The sequence below is a fragment of the Felis catus genome, chromosome C2, assembly GCF_018350175.1.
Source record: "Felis catus isolate Fca126 chromosome C2, F.catus_Fca126_mat1.0, whole genome shotgun sequence".
NCBI lineage: Eukaryota > Metazoa > Chordata > Mammalia > Carnivora > Felidae > Felis > Felis catus.
This window is the reverse complement of record NC_058376.1, coordinates 19033639-19054421: the sequence shown is the minus strand read 5'-3', so window position 1 is coordinate 19054421 and position 20783 is coordinate 19033639. Positions and strand designations below refer to the sequence as shown.

Sequence of the window (20783 nt, the reverse complement as noted above, 5' to 3'; positions counted from 1 at the left end):
CTCGCAAAGATGGTCACAAGAGCGGAGGTCACATGGCAGTGTTGTAATGGCTTTAGACGCAGGCAGACATGGAACCATCTTTTGTTCTGCCACTGACCAACTGGGTGGCCTGTGTCAATGTCTTGGACCTCACTCCTACCCTCACTTCCTCCAGTGTGCAATCGAAGGAGATAATGAAAATAGAGCACTGGGCAATGAGATGGGCATATGGAGATACTGAAGCTTGAAAGTACCAGTGACTTGAAAAAGATACTGTTAGGTGCTATGGACTGAATGTTTGTGTTCCCACAAATTTATATGTTGAAGCCCTAATCCGAATGTGATGGCATTTTGGAGGTGGAGCCTTTGGAAGGGGATTACGTCATAAGGGCGGAACCCTCATGAAGGGGATTAATACCATTAATAGGTAATGGGAAGACAGAAAGGTTGGAAGAGAAGAAGGAAGGTATAAAAAAAAAGTGGGAGGGAGGGTGCGCCTGGGTGGCTCAGTCGGTTAAGCGTCCGACTTCGGCTCAGGTCATGATCTCACAGTTTGTAGGTTCGAGCCCCACGTCGGACTCCGTGCTGAGTCAGAGCCTGGAGCCTGTTTCGGATTCTGTGTCTCCCTCTCTCTCTGCCCCTCCCCTGTTCACACTCTGTCTCTGTCTCAAGAATAAATAAACATTAAAAACTTTTTTTTAAAAAAGGAGAAAAATGAGATGGGGTGAAGAATCAATGAAATCGGCTCAGTATTAGACTTGATTTTAATTTCACATTTTTAAAATCAACTTAAATTGATTTTGTGTGGCCCATCTATGTACAGATTTCTAAAAATAGAGAAAACTGATCTGGACTTTGAGAGATGTAAGCTGGAGACATGTTTAGGGTCATTAGAACATGAACAATAGTGGGGCACCTAGGGTCTGACTCTTAGTTTCGGCTCAGGTCATGATCTTGCGTTTTGTGGGTTTGAACCCGCGTTGGGCTTTGCACTGACAGTGTGGAGCCTGCTTGGGATTCTCTCTCTCTGTCCTCTCCTCTCTCTCTCTCTTTTACTCTCGCTCTCACTCTCACTCTCTCAAAAATAAATAAAAACATTATGCAAAATGGCTGAAGCAAGGGAATGGGGAATAGCAGGGCCTTTGGAGACAGATCTTTTGGGGTCACTACCTGTGTGGGCAGGTTGCTAAGTCTCTAGGTCTCCTTTAAAATTTTGTTTTTCAACGTTTATTTATTTTTTGGGACAGAGAGAGACAGAGCATGAACGGGGGAGAGGCAGAGAGAGAGGGAGACACAGAATCGGAAACAGGCTCCAGGCTCCAAGCCATCAGCCCAGAGCCCGACGCGGGGCTCGAACTGACGGACCGCGAGATCGTGACCTGGCTGAAGTCAGACGCTTAACCGACTGCGCCACCCAGGCGCCCCTCTAGGTCTCCTTTAAGAACAAGACATAGGTAGGACCCTATCATAGCCAGTCACGCTTTCAACAACGTGCTTCCCACGTAGCCAGGCTGCTTACACCTACCCAGCTGGTCACCCAGGTTACCCTGAATGTTAACCATACAGAAAAATGAGATATTTCCATTGACTTGGCATCTGGAGTTTCTCAAGTTCAGACTGCTATCTGTCAGTTAGAGATATGCATAATTTTACCTCTCCCCAGCTCCGTCACTGGGTTGTTGTAGAGAACATGCAAAATCTCAAACAGAAATCAAACACATGAAGATGCCATTATCATGAGAGAGATTAAGTGATAATACCCATGATAATATCTCTTTTTTTTTTCCATCCTATGAAAAGAGAGAAACACATTCCACTGGAGTCCATCTTTTCAGATACCTTAGCAGTTAAGAACATGGGTCTCGGAAGTCCAAATAACTTGGGTGTAAACCTGGCTCAATTATTTCGTAGTGGCCTAGTCCTGAATCGGGGACTTAGTTTTCTTAAGTCTTTCTTCCAATCTATAAGATAATAATAGCCCCTCTTCCCAAAGTTGTTTATTAGGTGACACCTATGAAGGGCTTTGCACAGTGCCAGGCATAAGTAGTGCTTAATAAATGTGAACAATTAATACAGTATCATTATCATTAGGAGTGTTCTGGAGAGCAGTGACCAAATGGAGGAATCATTGAATCTTGCCCAAATTCTTTCAGTATCCTCTCTTCTGGGCTGTACTGCCCCAGATCCAAGATGTTGAGTGAGATGGCAGAGTTCCCTGCAACACAATGGAGAGTTCTTACCCTTCCCACTCTCTCTTTAATTAGGACATGTTAAGCGTCATCATCCCAGGCAAGGGATCCATGGGGGGAAATCAGGTAATAGTTTGGGTCAAGGTGTATACAGAAAGGCAAACCTATTCCCAGCCAATGCAGAGGATCCATTTTGGGGACTCCACCCCAAAATATCACTAGTGTCCCTTCCAGGCCTGGCTCTTTTCTTATCCAGCCATGTGACCTTGAGTAAGTAATTTCGCCGTTTGGGTCTCATTATCTATCATCTTTAACTGTGACATGAGAAAGGGGAGAATGGAGGGAGGAACAGAGCTGCGAATTATCTCTAAGTTCTCCCCAAGTTGTAGGTGTTATGATTCCATGCTTATAGACTAATTGGTGCCTGTCCCTTCTTCACTGATCCTAGCAAATGTTTGTTAGATGCTAGCTCCTCCCCCAAGGAAATTTCATGTACAAAAAAAATACCATTTTTATATTATCTAATTCTTTAGAAAATTGCTAATTGTCATTCAATAAAGAAGCCAACCATTGAGTTGATAATAAATGTGCTTTTAAAAATGAAAGCATTAATAATTTACTGATTGCTGATGAACTTCATTTAATTGATATGTAGAACCACCTTAGTGATGTTAAATCATACGAGAGTAAAGAATGTGAAAGATATTCCTGCTTGTAGTAATTAGAACCAGGTGAGGCTAGTGAGAGGTTTTTGTTTGTTTTTCTTGGAAGAAAGTTTTGTTATAATGTACCTGAAGAAAGATGTCACTTTGGGACAGTAATGAAGGCTGCATGCTGGGGAAACACTGTGGGTTTCTCTGAATAGGTTTATCTGGCTGGAAAGGGATGTGGTTTGAACACAAGCCATGAGTGTGCTTATATACATATCAGAAGGGAATGTCGAAATGAGGCTTATTCCAGAAAGTGATCTGAGGAGATAATAATTGAGGGACAAGTCATAAGAATCCCATTAGTTAAAGACCTTAAATTCTACCCACAGTTTAAAATTTATAGGAGAGACACTTGGGAATCTATGTGGTTCAGGAAACGAAAGACTTTCTTTCCCCCTTCTTTTCTCTAAATTGCAGAGTGTGGGCACACTTTCCAGCATCTTCTCCACACCCAGGAAGAAAAATAACCCATCCAACACAGAAATACCAAATCTGAGATGTTGTGAGAAGTCACTCAATTTAAAACCAGCCTTCTCTCCACTGCTGTTTCAGGAAGTGTGCCTCCACACCTCCTCAACCTCCCCTTGAATTCAGAATGAGGGTGGGTGGAAAGAAACAATGGTAAGATGTCCCAAAGCACCAAGTCCCCATGGATGCTGGCCTGACAAAACTGTGTATAGTGTCATAGTAAGAGGGAGTATGACACGTGGGGAGAGGGGGAGCCCAGTAGGAGCACGGAGAATAGAAGGGAGGTTGAGGGACTCCTGGGTTTCCCCTCCAGGCCTCCTGACAAACCGCCCCATGCTGCCTCAGGGCAGGGATTCTTGCCATCAGGGAGATAATGAAACCAGCTCCCAAGCACTCACTGTGCAGTATTAAACCACTGCTATTCCTTCCGGCATCCGGCCGCTGATGTTTGTAATCACGTCAGTATTTGTTTCTATCCCATGCCCTAGTTTTATACCTTGTTAAGTATGGAACACAAATGTCTACATTTTTTCTAAACGTTGGGTGGAGGCTTGCTTTCTCTGTTGTCCAAGGGGTCAATGCCCTCATAATTGCTAACTGCAGGAGAAATTCTCAGTCCTCTTCTTTGGGCATGTGACGCTGGAAACACCTTTGCTCCTAATTCTCTCCCATTTCCTCTCACTCTTTTTTGACTGCTCTTTTCTGTGATCTTTCTCGAGGTCTTCTTTTGGTTTGTTTTAATTTTGTTGCTAGATCTTGGGGGTTTTTCTTAGGGCAATTTTAGGTTCACAGCAAAATTAAGCAGAAGGTCACAGAGATTTCCCACATACCCTCCCCCATTATCAGCATCCCCCACCAGAATGATACGTTGGTTAAATTCATAAACCTACACTGACACATCACGATCACCCAGAGTCCACAGTTTGCATTACGGTTCACTCTTGGTGTTGTATATTCTATGGGTGGGTTTGGACAAATATATGTTGATATGTATTCACCGCTGTAGGGTAGGTAGCTTCACTACCCTACAAAATCCTCTGTATTCCACCTATCCATCCCTCTGTCTCCCCTAATCCCTGAAAACCACTGATTTTTACTGCCTCCATACTTTTGACTTTTCCAGAATGTCATATAGTCAGAATCATACCAGATGTAGCCATTGGGGATATTGGCTTCTTTCACTTTGTGATCTGCATTTAAGATTCCTCCAGTTCTTTTCATGGATTCATTTCTTTTTTAGCTCTGAATAGTATTCCACTGTCTGCATGTACTATAGGTTATTTATCCATTCACCTACTGAAGAACATCTTGATTGGTTCCAAGTTTTGACAATTATGGATAAAGCTGTTCCAACCATCCATGAGCAGGTTTTTGTGTGGACATAAGTTTTTCAGCTCCTTTGGATAAATTCCAAGAAGCATAATTACTAGACTGTATAGTGTGATATTGTGATATAATAAGACATATATATTTGGTCTCCATCCCTGATTCCTGTACAGAGCTCCTAAAATCCTTGTAATTTCCAGAGTGATGGGCTGATAGCATCTTTTGTTATAATATTTGATCTTAGTCCCAGTTTCCTAACACAAAAGCTTCTAAGACCCTTGGGATCTCTGGAACGATGAGTGTCTTTTGAATGCTAATGAGATGTCTAGTGGCTGGGGGCTCCTAGATAGCTTCAGATTGGGGACTGGTCACCAGAAGGACCTGGGCATGATTAGAGGGTTAGAACTTTCAGCCCCGCCTCACACCTCCAGAGGGGTGAGGGGCTGGAGATTGAGTTAATCATCAATGGCCAATGATTTCTTTAGTCATACCTACCTAACAAAACCTCCATAAAAACCCCTAAACTACAGGGATCAGAGATCTTCCAGGTTAGCGAATGTATCCATATACCAGGAGGACGGTGTCCCCCAACTCCATGAGGTAAAAGCTCCTGTGCTCAGGACCCTTCCACACCTCACCCTATGTATCTCTTCATCTGGCTGTTTGGTTGCATCCTTCTTAATAAACAGGGGACAGTAAGTCAGTAAGTTTCCTTGAATTCTGTGAGCAATTCTAGCAAATCAGTCAACTCATTCCAAATCTGCTGGAACTATGTATACTCCCTATGTTTCTTATTCAGTTAATGTGCTATTTATAACAAACGCATACACCAACCCAGGCTAAAAATCTCAGTTACCCTCTCCCCCTTCTCACCCCCATACCTAATCCATGACAATCCTGTGAACCAGGTTTGTGAAATATCATTTGAAGCTACTTGCTTCTTTACTTCGCCCACTGTGATCATTTACCTCATGCCTCAGCTCTTTCTCAGAATATTGCAATAGTTTTCAGAATTATCTAACCTCCTGATTGTCTCATCTCTAATCCACTTTACATTTCCACACCAGTCATCATTCTAAGGCAGCAGTGTCTTGTAAAACTTCCTGCACTGATGGAAATGCTCTATATCTGCACTGGCCAGTAGATTAACCATTACCCCCTATGTTCCTATTGAGAACATCAAACATGGCTAGCGTGACTGGAGACTTGAATTTTAAATTTGACTGAATCCAAATCGACACAGCTACATGGATCTGGAGGCTGCCATATGGGATAGCACAGTTTTAAAACATGATTTTTTTTTCTTCTTTTCATATCCTACTCTAGTGCTTTCAAAAAGCTCTTTAACTGCAGGATAAGGTCCAGAGTCTGTAGTATGGCACTGAATGACTCTCATAATCCAACCGCCTTTTCGGTTCTCGCCACTTCCGCTGGCACTGTAGAACATTGCTTTACCTAAACAAGCCAGAATTTTCCAGCTTTCCATCTTGCTCTTTTCTCTACCTAGAATGCCATTTGCTTATTTTCTTCCTTTCAACAACTACAATTTTTCATGCCTTATAAAGCCCTGCACACACCCTTCAATAGAGGAACATCCCCCTTATTCTTGACCTTGAACAAGCCACTGGCATCTAGCAGTCCAGTTTTCATCTGCAAAGTGGGAATGATAACATTTTCTCCCTTACGGAGTTGTTGGGGGATTCAGTGTGGCACTAGCCAGACTCCCCCACTGAGAAAGCACTCAGTAAAAAGTGCTGTTATTATTTTCTGTTCTCCCACAACACTTATGTGATATTAGAAATCTTTCCAGGTGGGACTTTCTCTCTCAAGACCGTGAGCTCGTTAGTAGCAAAGACTCAGTCTTGTTCATCATTGTACCCCAGCATCCAACACACTGTAGCTATTTGACAAATGCTTTAACTGATGACAACTGAGTGAATCACTTATTCACCTAGGATGTCGCAGAAAAAAAAAAAAAAAGTATGCCTTTTTGTGTGTGTCTTTAGGGAGGAGCAAAAGAGATCCACATAGTGGCAAGAACAAGAAAAGAGAATGCCAACAACTCTTGTAAAGCATTATATTTTTCTGGTCACTGCCCAGAAAACTGGCATAAAAATGTGTTGTTAAATCTGTGTCCTCTCCCCTTGCTTGACGGGAGTGTAGCTTTTACGTTTTTGCCATTTTGACTTTCTGGGTCCTCTGCCCGTCTCCTGCCTTGAGTATCAAGCTTCCATCCCTGTCACCAAGGAAACAGCAGGGAGGTCTCATTCCTCACAGCTCCGCATATCTAAACTCTGGTCGCCTTTGTCCAGTGAGCTAAATTCTTCATGTGCACACCACTAAATCAACTGTCTTCTATTCAGAACTTTATCCATTATTCTACCTTTGAAAAACTGATGTATCACAATTTCTTCTCTTGGGAATGGCCTTTTTCCAGACCTGTCACTATTCTTGAATGCACCAGACATTTTTGGTCCCTGGGAGCAAATAGAAAAATTGTCTGTTTAGCCCTTGGAGTGTGTGCAGTATAAGTGCAGGTCAATTTTAAAGCAGGCAACAGAGCATTCATAATGGGTTTCCCTTTTAAAAGCACAGTAGACCAAAAATAAACCTGACAAAGGGCAGCTGTAGAGTTTTAACATGTGGAAAACTCCACAGGCAGCAGTTATGTAACTGGAAAGAAAAGAAACATAATAAATATTTCACACCGTTAGATGAACTTCCAACTCTGACACGTGAAAAGCAAAGAACACAAAACACACCTTAACTCTCCAAAGAGCACAAAGCTTACGCTGAGAAGGGGCCAAGGCTCTTGCTAAAATCGGAGCCCTGCCTTCCAGCGTGAGTCCTCATTGCTTTTTTTTTTTTTCTTTTTTTTTCCCTCTCGCGTCCAAGGCGGAGCCGGCGGATCCCATCTCCCGGCAGCGCCCCCGCCCCCCCGCAGCTTCGCCCGTTGGACAGAAATTTTCCAAAAATCTCCACCCCTAGGCTGAAAACCCGAAAAGTTTTGTGCCAAGGAGAGGGAAGAAAGGAGTTGGAGCGAGGCGGGCGGAGTTGCCCTCCACCGCCGCCTCCCCCCCCCCCACCCCGCCCGAGCGCCCGCCGCCCGCGCCTCCCGCCCCCCCTGGCTCCTCACCCCGGGGACAGCTGGCAGCCCCCGCGCGGGACCAGACACAAAGCCGATCAATCCCGGCGGCGCGGGGGCGGGGGGACGCCCGCCGGGGCTTCCCTTCCGCTCCTCGCCTCCTCCTGCCCCCTCATTAGGACCCAGCCCACACCTCGCCCGGCATCCACGGCCCTCCCGCTCCCACCCTCCACCCCACAAAAGGAACAGCCCAGACCACCCCCCCCCCCAAGTCCCCGGCCAAGCCAGACCTGCCCCTAGGCGGCCGGCTGAGAAGGCGCCCCCGGCAGGGGGAAACTGACATCCATTGGGGTCCGCCCACCGCTCCCCTGGTCTCCCCGGAGCCGGCCTCTCCTCTCCTGCCCCAGAAGTTCAGCCCCCGCCCGGCCCCCCCACCGCCCCAGCCCGGGCCCTCCCGCGCTCCGGCCGCCGGGACCCTCGGCTTCCGAGGCGCAGCCAGCTCGGACCCCGAGAAGATGGCGAGGAGGAGCCGCCACCGCCTCCTCCTGCTGCTGCTGCGCTACCTGGTGGTCGCCCTGGGCTGTAAGTTGCTGGGGTACCTCCACCCTTCCGCCCGCGCGTGCTGGGACCGTTCCCCCCACCCGGACCTCCAGCCCCGGGACGCGGCGCGCGCCGACGGCTGTCTCTGGCGCCCCGGGCTGCGCGCGTGTGCCGCGGGGGCCGTCTGGCTTGGCACCCCGGCGAGCGGGAATGGGGTGCGGGCCGGCGCGGGGGCGGCGGGGGGAGGGCGGGCATCCGCGGTCCATAGCCTCCGATTTTGTCAGTTCTGGTTCAAGAACATTAAGAGTCCACACCAGCAGGCTTCTTGCAAAGTTGGGGTAAGTTTTCAGAGACCCAGGGACGCGAACAGAACGCAAAACTCAAGCACTACTTCTAAGATGCTAAGATCTCAAGATGGCATCACAGGGAGGCAGGCGCTGGCCACACTCCTCAGGACCAGAGAAGGGGGTCGGGTCAGAGTTTTTCTCGGGTTTCCGAGGCTCCCGACCGCACGGGTGCGACGCGGTGCACTTGTGGGGCAGCGGATGAGGGGAATTCGTGACCGCTGAGCCAGAATTCCTTTTATCCTCTCCACCTGCACTTCTACGTTCGGTTAGGGAAGTCTGGTCTGGGGATTCCAGCCAGCTGCTGTGTCCTCAGGGGACTTCCAGCGGAATGATTGTTAGAAAGATTCAGAAGCTGAATGAACGAGTAGCGGGGGGACGTCCCAAAGCCAATTTCACGGGGTGGTTCTAAACAGGATTTGCACGGATTCTGAGCTCATGAGATTTAAAATCCTGGGAACGTTTCCTATTATTTTGTTTTCTTCGCCTTAACTTTTTAGGAAAATGGACGAAATTGCAATAGATCTGAAGCACTTAAGCAATCCTCCTTTTACTTTGTTTTATTTTTTTTCCTCTTTTTTTTTTTTTTTTTTAACAGAATGGGTTATTGTTGCTATTCAAGTTCTGGTAATATAATATTTAAAATAACCCGCCGGATAAGTGCCTAATACCATAATACGGTGACTTTTTTCTCACGCTCTTACTGCCAAAGTGAGTATTCCTGAACTCGGTGTGACGTGAGCTTTGTTCCTGGGGGAGGAAGGCACAAGTTGTCTCAGGGAACGGGGGTGCGCTGACCTATATTATAGAAAATCAAACCGGGGAGGCAAGGCTTCACAATAAAACCATTATGCAATTTTGAAATATCAATTGGTATCAGGTTGAACACACGAAAGAAATGCAGTGATGAAGAAAGGCAGCAAAGACACACAGTGGGGCAACTGTAGCAAAACTGCTGGGAAAGATACGTGTTTTGTTGATGGTCCTAAATTTCAAATTAAAACAAGACTGACTTTACGAATTGTCACTAATTGAAAACAGACCAAATGGTTTTACTCTGCCCCTTCTTATTCAGTGATCAAATGGGCAGAATAACCTCTTCTTCAGGCTTTGATTAAATCTAACCATTGGCCCTTCTAACCCTGACTCCAGTGGAGGAATAATTGGGGTGTGTGGGGGGATCTTTTCTATATCGTTCCTAGGATGCCTAAAAGTCGGCATTGCAAGAATGTTTTCATTTCTTTGTCTTTTTTTTTTTAATTAACTTTGTTATAACAGTTGATTTAAACAAATATTGTGAAGATAGTATGGAGATTTCCCATACATACCACACCCACTTTCTCCTTTTATTAATATTTTACATTAGTCCGTTACGTTTGTCATAATTAATGAAACAATTTTGACACATTATTATTAACTAAAGTCCACACTTTATTCAGATTTCTTTCATTATTATCTAATGTCCTTTTTTATTGCAGGATCTCATGCAGGATACCATATTACACTTAGTAGTCATGTCTCCTTAGGCTCTTGGCTGTGATAATTCCTCAGACTTCCCTTTTTTTTTTTTTTTACCTTGTCAAGTTGGAGGAGTACTGGTGAAGTACTTTGTAGAATGGCCCTTAGTGGGTATTTTTCTGATGTTTTCTCATGATTTCTATACCAGTATGGGCTTGTGAATATTTATTTTATACTTTGGATTATAGTCTAATATGATTATATTTATTTTAGTGCTAACATCCTTCCAGCTTTGGCCATTGGGAGTTCTTCCAGTGGTCTGTATCCTTGGACATAACCCTCTCGTTGTATAAATGTATATGTGCATTTTTGTTTGTTTTTAGTGCTTCCTCACTTTCTGGCAACACAAAATGCTTCATGCTGATCGTGTGTATTTCCTGCTCTAGTCCTAGGATGAGCCATTTCTCTCAGGAGCCCTGGTTCCTTTTAGTGGAGAACGGTTAGAAACCAACATGCTGTCAGTGTTGTTGAAAAACAAGAGTCTTCTTCAGGGCCAGGTTTCACTCCACAATCCTGTTTGTGGTTTATCCATTCAGGTTTCATGTCCAGATCCCAAAACTGGGTATTACAGGCTATGTATATATCAGCCACTGTTCTAGGGACTTTCTTGAATATTCTCTTTTTAAGTTCTCAAAAATGCACAAGACTGAACATATCTTCAACTTACAGATAATTGACCCCCAAGGCTCAGGAAAGCTCACTTACGGAGGCTGAAAAGAAATGAAGCTGGGATTTGAGGATCTGAGGATTTGTTCCATAGATTATTGGACTTCTCTCTTTCTTTTTGAATCCAAGCACTGAACCCTTTCCGCTGTCTTCGTTCAGGAAAAGACTTTGTGGATTTCTTATGCTCTAATTATATACTCATCTTCTTAATATCCACCCCAAATATAACTGTACCACCCTTTTATCCTTGATCCTATTATATATATAATATCACACTTATTCCATTCTTTCATTTCTATTTGCCCGCATTTTCATCTCTTTCTTAGTAGTCTAGAAGATTTTTGTGGTTGCTGCTGTTATTTAAACTATGATTTCGGTGTACCTGTTGATATATGGACATTTATTTGTGTGTTTAGTGGAACTGTATTTTTCTTTACCATTAAAATGGGAACTCCACGAGGGGAAGAATTTCTTCATGTTTGACCACTGTGTATGTGCAATGCTGAGCACAGTGCCTGGCTACTAGTAAGTGTAAATAGATACCTGTTGACCAGCTCTGAAGAGAATGAGGTGGAACAAATGAAAGAAATGTATGGGTGGAATTAATGATTCTGATACACATCATGAAGCCCTAATTCTAAGTAGGTGACATCTCAGATTTCTCTGAGGCAACATCCAAGCCAAGGAGTCAAATGTGAATGAGAGCAATGTGCTGTTCTTAATACTACATGGCTGGTAGCAGTCGGTCCTCAAATCTGGACTGGAACCAAAGCCAGGCCACTTGGCCTGTGAGTCTGTAATCTCTCATGAACTGATGAGGACTGTGGAGCAGGGAGAAATCTGGATCTTCTGCAAAATCACAAGGTTCTGCCCCAGGGGTGGGACTTACCCAAAACAGCACACCAGGGATCCAGTGCCAGGAAAATCCTGCCCTCTGTAAACATTGTTAAGAACAAAGCACAATCCATTTGTGAGGGGAGAACTGGCTCCATCCAGGCATGGTCTTAATTATTTGATGAACGTAAAGGTCGAAGTGGGCTTGCTGGTAGACCTGATGACCGGTTTAAGACTCAGACACAAATGGCATTCAAAAATAAGTCTAAAACAAAAAGTTAGCATAAAGAGAACAGTGAGTTCCCCTTGGCTGAGAACACTCCTTTATCTTTCCCCCGGAGCAGTTTAATGAGAGGAGTCTGTGTGAATTTACGTATGTTTGCTCTACCCATTTTCTATCACTTTGGTTTCCTCCTGCTGGCCTTGCTGGTAGAGAAGATGTTTTGAACTATGCAAGCTAGCGCTGCTCTGTTTGTCGAAGTTGGACCAGAAGATCTCTGGAAAGGCCATTATTTAAAATAACCTTTTCATCCCATAGCACTGCTGACTCAGTACTCCTGTGTTGCCAGATTGATGCTTTGAGGAAGATAAAGTCGAGGAGGGGAAAAGGGGGCCAGGATGTAGGTCAAGTGCTTACTTTGGCAAAAGCAGAGAAAGAAAACTTAAAACCAGGTACTGTTTTCTTGGGAGGGGTTACTCTTAACATGACTGGGACTCAGAAAAACAACCCAACTGTGTTAGTTTCCTATTGCTGCAGAAACAAATTACCACAGATTTAATACAACACGGACTTATTACCTTAAAGTTCTGGACGCCAGAAGTCTGAAATAGGTGTCACTTGGTGAAAATCACATTACGCTTGGGGGCGCCTGGGTGGCTCAGTCGGTTAAGCATCAGTCCAACTGCAGCTCAGGTTATGACCGCACAGGTCGTGAGTTCGAGCCCCGTGTCGGGCTCTGTGCTGACAGCTCGGAGCCTGGAGCCTGCTTCGGATTCTGTGTCTCCCTCTCTCCCCCCACCCCCTAGTCACACTCCATTTCTCTCTCTCTCTCTCTCTCAAAAATAAACAAACACTAAAAAAAGAAAAAAAAAGTAAAATCAAAGTACGCAAAGGGCAGCTATCTTCTGGAGGTTCTAGGGGAGAATCAGCTTCCAAGGTGTTTTTCCAGCTTCTAGAGGCCACCGCCTCATCGTCCCATTCCTTCAGCCTCAAAGCCAGTGGTGCCAGGCTGCCACCAATCTGGTTTTGTCTCTCAGCCTCTCTCTTCCACTTAAAAGGACCCTCATAATTACATTGGGCCCACCTAGGTAATCCAGGATAATCTATCCATCCCAAAGTTAGCAACTTTAATTCCACCTACAATCTTAAATCCTATTGACCATGTAAAATAACACGTGTATAGGTTCCTGAGATTAGGATGTAGACATCTCTGGGAGGCCATCGCACCAACCAAAATTACGAAGTGCACAGAAGCAGTGCAATCAGCGCTGTAGCCAAGAATGTTCTAGATCCCATGGGACAACTGTAACTTTTACCTTTATTATTTTTTTAAATGGTTCTAATGTTTATTTATTTTTGAGAGAGAGAGAGAGAGTGCAAGTGGGGGAGGGGTAGAGAGAGAGGGAGACAAATAATCCGAAGCAGGCTCCAGGCTCTGAGCTGTCAGCACAGAACCCGATGCGGGGCTCGAACTCACAGACCGCGAGATCATGACCAGAGCCAAAGTCGGACGCTTAACCCACTGAGCCACCCAGGAGCCCCTGTAACAGTTACCTTTAAATTATAATTCATCGTGATATAGAATTGTGTTTTTTGAGTCATATTTCAGATCACGTATTGTAGCAGTAGTGACCATGCACTCTGAGGCTGAGCTCTATGTTCAGTTACTAACGAACTGTATGACCTTGTACAAGTTATTTGATTTCTGTGTGTGTCACTTTACCTATCTGTACTGGCGATAATCCCAGTAATAGACTTACGTCCTAGAGGCGTAGGGAGAATGAAATGTGTACACATGTATAGCACACGTTAGAAAAATGGTCTTGTTAGTATTGACATTTGGAGGCAGTGGAGTTAAATATTCATGTTATTGTTTATAATGGATTTCCTGTATATATGAGAGTCCTGTCTAATAGGACTGTATATCTGTATACTATCTCCATGAAAAGAACATGCTAGGCAAGTCAAAGTGGGGGTGGAGACCACTTCAGATACAGAGGGAATGATGTTGCCCAGAGGTACTTGGGCAAGAGCAAGCAGGAATGGAAGAAGTCCCTTATGGCCAGAACGTGGAGGAGAGGAGAGGGCAAAAGGCAGCACCCAGGTGGTGGAGGGCCTTGTGGGACAGATTTAGGATGTTTGAATTTATCCTCAAAACTAAGAGAAGCCCATTGAAGGTTTTTAATCACTGAATATCAGTTAGATTTGCATTTCAAAGAGAACATATTGGATGGAGTAATGAGAATGGGCAGGGTGGATGGATGGGAAGTTGAAATGAGGAACCCAGTGAGATGTTAGTAGAGTGGTCCAGGCTACTATCACTTCCTAAGTATTTCCTTGATATGGCTTATTGAAATCTATACATGCATATATATATATATATATATATATATATATATATATATATATAATTTGTTTTTGAGAGACAGAGACAAGTGGGAGAGGAGCAGAGAGAGAGGGAGACACAGAATCTGAAACACGCTCCAGGCTCTGAGCCATCAGCAAAGAGCCCGATGTGGGGCTCGAACTCATGAACCATGAGATCATGACCTGAGCTGAAGTCGGACGCTCAACCGACTGAGCCACCCAGGCACCCCTATATGTGCACATACATAATTAGACATTTACATTCACCCACGTGGGAAATCAAATAGCTAGGTCCTGGTTAAGGAGATTATAGGGAACACATTACACTGCTTTCTGGCCCTGCTGAAAACAGCTGACCAGTATCTAGTCAATGATATATAGAAGTCAGGTCTTACCTGTACTCATGAATTCCTTAGACTGTGTTATCTATGGAATATCTTATCTTGTTCTCCACCCTGCTTTCGGCATCTGCTCTTTTGTCGTCTTGGGAAGCACACACTTCCCATACGTTCTTTCGGGCACGTAGCCACTGACATATTACGCAATGTCTTCCCTTTGATGTATGCCTAATAAATATGGGAGCTTGAGAGCAGCTTGGGGAGACTTCTCTTAGCCTCCCTCTCACCTCTCTTGACTTGCATGGAGTCTTGAGTAATTCTTTCTGCTGCCCTCGGCTTTGCTGGACAAAGCCAAAAACCGAACCCATACACCCACAGAAAATTGTTTTATATCTGAGATGTAGTTAATTGAATTTAATCAGGGATTTGAGAAAAAATTGTTCATTGGTTTTTAAGGAATTTTTAAAAATTGTGTGTGCTGCAAATGCTTCTAAGTTTCTGTTCAGCCCCTAACATCTAAGCATGAAACAGTAGCTTTAGGGGCTACTATTTATCATTTTTCAGTATTATTCTCTTTCCCACCCCTGGGTTTGTCTTCCTTCAGTATCGTCTTACGTATTTCCTATGTTGCCATCCTTAGACAGGTGACTGGATTGCATTTGATAGGGAGAGGAGTAGCCTTCTGTGTTAGTAAGTATGTGAGGGTGTGCACGTATGAGTCGGAGACACAGAAAGAGAGAGGTAGGGGTGGGGAGAGAGAGGGGGAGAGAATGTGTGTGCTCACATGAATGCCTGGTAACAGGACCACAAAATCCTACTCTTGGGACCTTTAGGCCGGTGAGTGGATTGGAAATGTTCTGTAGTTTGAATTCTTCCTAAATTTTCTGAACAGAGAAGCAAAGAGCTCCTGGACCTGGTCCCATGAAGGTGTTCCAAGAGCTACCCTCTTAGCTCTGCATGGTCTTCGGTCAAACAGCCCTGAGCAGGAAGCCTTGTGATCTTAACAGATAGGAGTTTTAGTGCTTAACTGAAAACTTTTGCCTTTCTCTCTTTCTTTCTTATGTCAACAGCATCAAGGTTTTATTTGTTTCATTAGATTTTCTGTTCTGTTTCAGTTTTCAACATTTTTTACAGGGACGGTTTGGGACTGAGTTGTTTTTATAACGGCAAAGAGTGAAAAAGCCTGACCTGGGCTTACTCCATTATTCTGGGTGTTTCTAGTTCACTCACTTTCATTTTGTCAAAACAGTCACTTGTTTTTGGTTTTTAGTTTTAGCTTTGCCCACACTCTAAAAACTTGCTAAATACATTATTATGGCCATAATCAAAGACAAAAATAGATCACTGTTGAGTGCATTTACTTACACGTTTCATTAAAAACAGTGTGTGTATATGGTAAGCTCAAACAGTACAGAAAGATTATAAGGTGAAAAATAACTCTCCAGCCCCCCACCCCTGGCCTTCTATTCCACTCCTCACAGATAACCCACTCTTAAGTTTTTGGCATATAGTTTCAGAAAACTTGGGGGAAAAATATAGTTCTAGCATATATGAGCATACCTGTATAGTTTCTTTAAAAATAAAGACTCAAAATTTAGGGGTACCTGGGTGGCTCAGTCAGTTAAGCCTCTGACTTTGACACAGGTCATGGCCTCACGGTTTGTGGGTTCGTGCTCCACGTTGGGCTCTGTGCTGACAGCTCGGAGCCTGGAGCCTGCTTCGGATCCTGTGTCTCCCTCTCTCTCTGCACCTCCCCCACCCATGCTGTGTTCTGTCTCTCAAAAATAAATAAACGTTAAAAAAATTTAATAAAAAAATAAAGATAAATAAAAATTTACTGTGCTTCTTGTTCTGTCCTTCCAACAAACCAAATCATATTATGTATGATATTCTGTGACTTCCTGCAAAGCTTTATTTTTACTAGTAATGAAGCCACAACCCAAAGCAACTTGTCACAAACAGGACTCGTGACAGCATCTCGCAGAGGCCTTTAAAATCCTTTAGGTATATAAAATCCTTTAAAATCCTTAAGGTATATAAAAAAAAAATCCTTAAGGTAAAATACAGCAAACCAACAAAAGTAAACAGTGAAACAAAGTGAATAGAACAAAACAGAGGGAGATAAATTCCCAGACCAGTGACGAAACCTAGGAAGGGAAAAATTCCAACTCAGATGCAATGAAAAAGTCCAAAGAAAAGTGTAAAGGCCAACGCCCAGAGAAAACCAACACCAGCACCAGCTAAGACTTACAGACAAGTGCAAACTGGTGCTATTTTTAAAGGAGACCAAAGAAGAAGTAATGACCGCAAATAAAAAGGGAACACGTTGAACTACTGGGAAAGTGCTAAATTTGAAAAGGCAGAATTGTGCTCATGTTTTAAAAAAGGCTCAAGAGGCACTTTCAAATAGGAATGGATTCTAATCAGAAGTCAGAACTCCCACAGTAGCATGAATAGTAACTTGAGTGTCTGTCCAGTAATCTAAACACGCAGTTGGCTATGTCTTAAAAGATAGGATAAAAATTCTACATAAGCTGATTGGAGCCATGGATTGTTACCCTTTGGCTCCGTGCAATACTTTTGGTCCCAGAACAAGTCAGGTGCTTTTGTGTCCTGTGTGTGTAAGGGAGTGAACTATGCCATTTTAGATACAGTGTTTCTCCTTCCCAGCCATCTTCTCTGCTCTTCTGTTGTCATTGTTGAAATTTTCTCCATGTGCCAAATGCAACTCCTCCCCTGAAGGTCTAAGCCCCTTCCTCGTTCTCTTAACCCTCCTCAGTTCCCCATTCCCGGTGATATTAGTGTGTTCCTGGTTCTCTTATGGTACTTACTGGGCTGTACCCTTACCATGTTTACATGTGCTGCTCTCTGGATTGTGAATTTCTTAAGGCCAGAGAGAACACATCTTTATGTCTCTAGCACCTAGAATCGTGCCTGACACCTAATGGTTCTCTAGTAATTAGTTGAATGTAAGTAAGTAACCTCAAGTGTAATGTTTATTTGTTTCTTACCTTCCTAAAATTACATTTAACAATTTTTTAAAAATATTTTTTGAGAGAGTGAGCGCAAGCAGGAGAGACAGGCAGAGAGACAGAGAGACAGAGAGAGAGAGAGAGAGAGAGAGAGAGAGAGAGAGAGAGAGAGAGAATCTTAAGCAAGCTCCACACTCCGCTTGGAGCCTGACACAGGACTCAGTCTCATGACCATGAAATCATGATCTGAGCTGAAACGAAGAGTTTGACGCTTAGCAGACTGAGCCACCAAGGTGCCCCTAGAATAACATTTTAATAAGAAAAGTTGCAGGACATATGTAAAATGAATATTTCCTAATGAATGCATAATTTTACTAAGAGAACTCCCTCCTCCCCTGTTAATATGGTTTCCCTAGAGTTTAGAGTTATAAGGTAATATACAGACTGGTCTGCCTTAGGGAGTTTTAAGACATTTTACTGATGGCCTGATGCCTCCTTGTATTGTAAGAAGAAAAAAAAAAAAACCCATATAAGCTCCTCTTGGATTAGTAAGCATTGATAAAAGCTCAGATGAATAAAAGAATACCTTCTCTCACAAGTTCCCTGAGATAAAACACAATACAGGATATTAGAGAGTGGTCAAAGTACTCTCTGGGATAAGGGTCCAGTTTTTCCCCTCACAGTCCAATCCCTTTGCCACAATTGATATCATAGCAACCCATGTCCCACAGCAGGTAAAAGTTTGATAAAAGGGGGGGGGGGGCTTATAAAGTTATCTTTATTTCCAAACCAAAGATGACTTTCCTAGGCATTCTTCTCCAGTAACCATATCTTCTTGTGGGATTTTGACACCTGCTCATTAGCAGGGAAAAAATTTTTTTTCTGGATCCAGATGACTCATCAAGAAGGTCCAAGGGTATCGCCTCATTGCAAATGCTAGGATTCGATGCATCCTAAGAAATTCAGCTCTTTGCGCTACTCACCCCCATAAAATCTAATGAGCACGTTGAAATGTTTGAACAACACTGCCTGGAACACTGGCCCTCCAGACTTTTTTTTTATTCCATGTCCTACTTCTCTTAAAAAGAGCATGTGCCCCAACATACATTTTTAGTAATAGATTATATATATGTATTTCTGTATCAATATGTTATACTAATTATAAAGCATATGTAAAGTAAAAAAAAACAAATGAGATAATGAAAAATAAGTAGTAACGTCGTGGGGCAGAAATGAGGTGGTAATGGCCCCATATTACAGCCCTTGCTTGATGTGATAAAACCTCTATCATTAAAACTCTGTGAGACTGGTACTGAATAGACTCACAGACTAATAGAACAGAATATAAGTTGGCCCAAGTTCATTGGAAATTTAGTATAGATGTGAGACCTATCTTTCTATTTATGTATATAAAATACTAGCATCTCAAACCATAGAGAATGCTTAACAAATATCATTATGATTGGGTAGCCATTCGAGGGAAAATGGATCTGATCCTGAGACTGTGCATGAAGATAAACTCCGAATGGATTAAAGATCTAAATGTAAGTGAGTAATAAACTCACCACCCCCCCCCAAAAAAAACCCAAAAGCATGGGTACATTTTTCTATAAAATATATATCAAAAGAGCATCTGCATGAACAAAAATAACATACACAGGTCAAAAGACAAATGACTGATTAAAAAAAGATGTCTGCAATTTAAATCTCAACCAAACAGTATTGTCACTGACATACGAACAAGCCCTAAATATGGAAAGAAAATAAAAATATAAAGAACAAAATAGAAAAATGGTGCACATACAACACAAACCCCAGAGAGTTCCCAGAAGAAAAATTGTAATAGTTCTTCAAATACAACGCTGCCCTCAACATCACTTAAATGCAAATTAAACTGTCACAGGGATAACGTCTCTTCGCTGCCAGATTAGCAAAAATACAGAACTCATCTGCATACTCTACTATTGAAGCTGTGTGCAAACAGGCACTCTCGCTGCTGATGGGCTGTGTAGTGATTAATCTGCTATGGAGAGGAATTCAGCAATACGTACAAAAATTACATGTCTACTCTGACTCATCAACCCCACTACTGGGAGGCTATGGAAGGACGAGTCTGTTGTCACCTGAAACTACTGACTAATCTTAACATCATTAAAAGTAGGACATTCAAACATTGTATGATACAACAGGAGGCACATAGCGTTCCCCATGTAGTGTTTATGCTCATCCCTCAAAAAAAAAAAAAAAAAGAATAATTGACCTTTATTTGGATCAAGCCTCTAACCAAGCTAACATCTCTTTATAGGAAGGTAGATACACAAATTAAAGATATGGATAAACTTAGAAAGTGGGTGGTTCTATAGAATAACTGACCAGCTTTCCATGACAAGTCAATGTCATGGAAGGAAAAAATAAAGGCAGAAGGGAGAAAAGGGCAGGTTAACTAGATTAAAAACAAGATGAGACAAAGAGCCCAGGAGGGAAGTGTAATACTGAAATGCGGATCCCAATTCAAGCAGGGTATTAGGGGAATTTGACTAGGGTGAGGTATTAGATTATATTAAGGAATGAATTATAATTTGTTATTTAATGTTATCATAGCTATATGTCTTTAATTTGTATCGATACTACTAAAATAATAAAGAAAAGTGATTGATATGTGTGATTTGCTTTAAAACTCTCAACAACTAAAAGGATAGATGAAGTAAATGTGGCAGTCTTTACAACTGTTGAATCAAAATTAGGAATATATGGAGTTTATCGTTCTGTTCGCTCTACTTTTGTGTATATTTGCAAATTTGTTGTAGGGGTGCCTGGGTGGCTCAGTTGGTAAAGCGTGAGATTCTTGATCTCAGGGTTGTGAGATTGAGCCCCATGTTAGGTGTATAGATTACTTAAATAAATCTTGAAGAGTGCCTGGGTGGCTCGGTTCGTTAAGCATCTGACTCTTGATTTCAGCTCGGGTCATGATCTCAACCGTTCGTGAGTTCAAGCCCCGGGTTGAGCTCTGTACTGACAGTGCAAAGCCTGCTTGGGATTCTCTCTCTCCCTCGTTCTCTGCCCCTCACGTGTGTTCTCTCTACTCACACCCTCACGTGTGCTCTCTCCGAAAAAAAATAAACTGAAAAAAAAAAAGAAAATTTGTCATACTAAAAAAACTAAACCCATAAAAACAGAAAAAAGAGTGTGATAAATATATAAAAAATCCAATATTTATTTTCTTCACC

General features: G+C 42.9%; 1 protein-coding gene and 1 long non-coding RNA gene across 5 annotated transcripts in view; one reads left to right on the top strand and one right to left on the bottom strand.

Moving 5' to 3' along the window:
* Positions 1–1958: 1958 nt before the first annotated feature.
* On the bottom strand, positions 1959–7720 carry LOC123379891. The gene is made up of 2 exons (XR_006584906.1): positions 7056–7720; positions 1959–2194 (listed from the first exon to the last, which is right to left on the bottom strand). It is a non-coding gene; the product is annotated as an uncharacterized LOC123379891 (long non-coding RNA).
* A 75-nt stretch (positions 7721–7795) lies between these two features.
* Positions 7796–20783, top strand: part of JAM2 (junctional adhesion molecule 2) — a 61347-nt gene continuing 48359 nt past the window's right edge. For 2 of the 4 annotated variants that reach the window (XM_045036712.1, XR_002735816.2), the window contains exon 1: positions 7797–8339. In XM_045036712.1, coding sequence (XP_044892647.1) covers positions 8273–8339 — 67 coding nt within the window. In that variant the 5' untranslated portion in view covers positions 7797–8272. Of the gene's footprint in view, positions 8340–20783 lie in introns of all 4 variants that reach the window. The other 2 variants (XM_023238845.2, XM_023238846.2) reach the window with 2 other exon arrangements.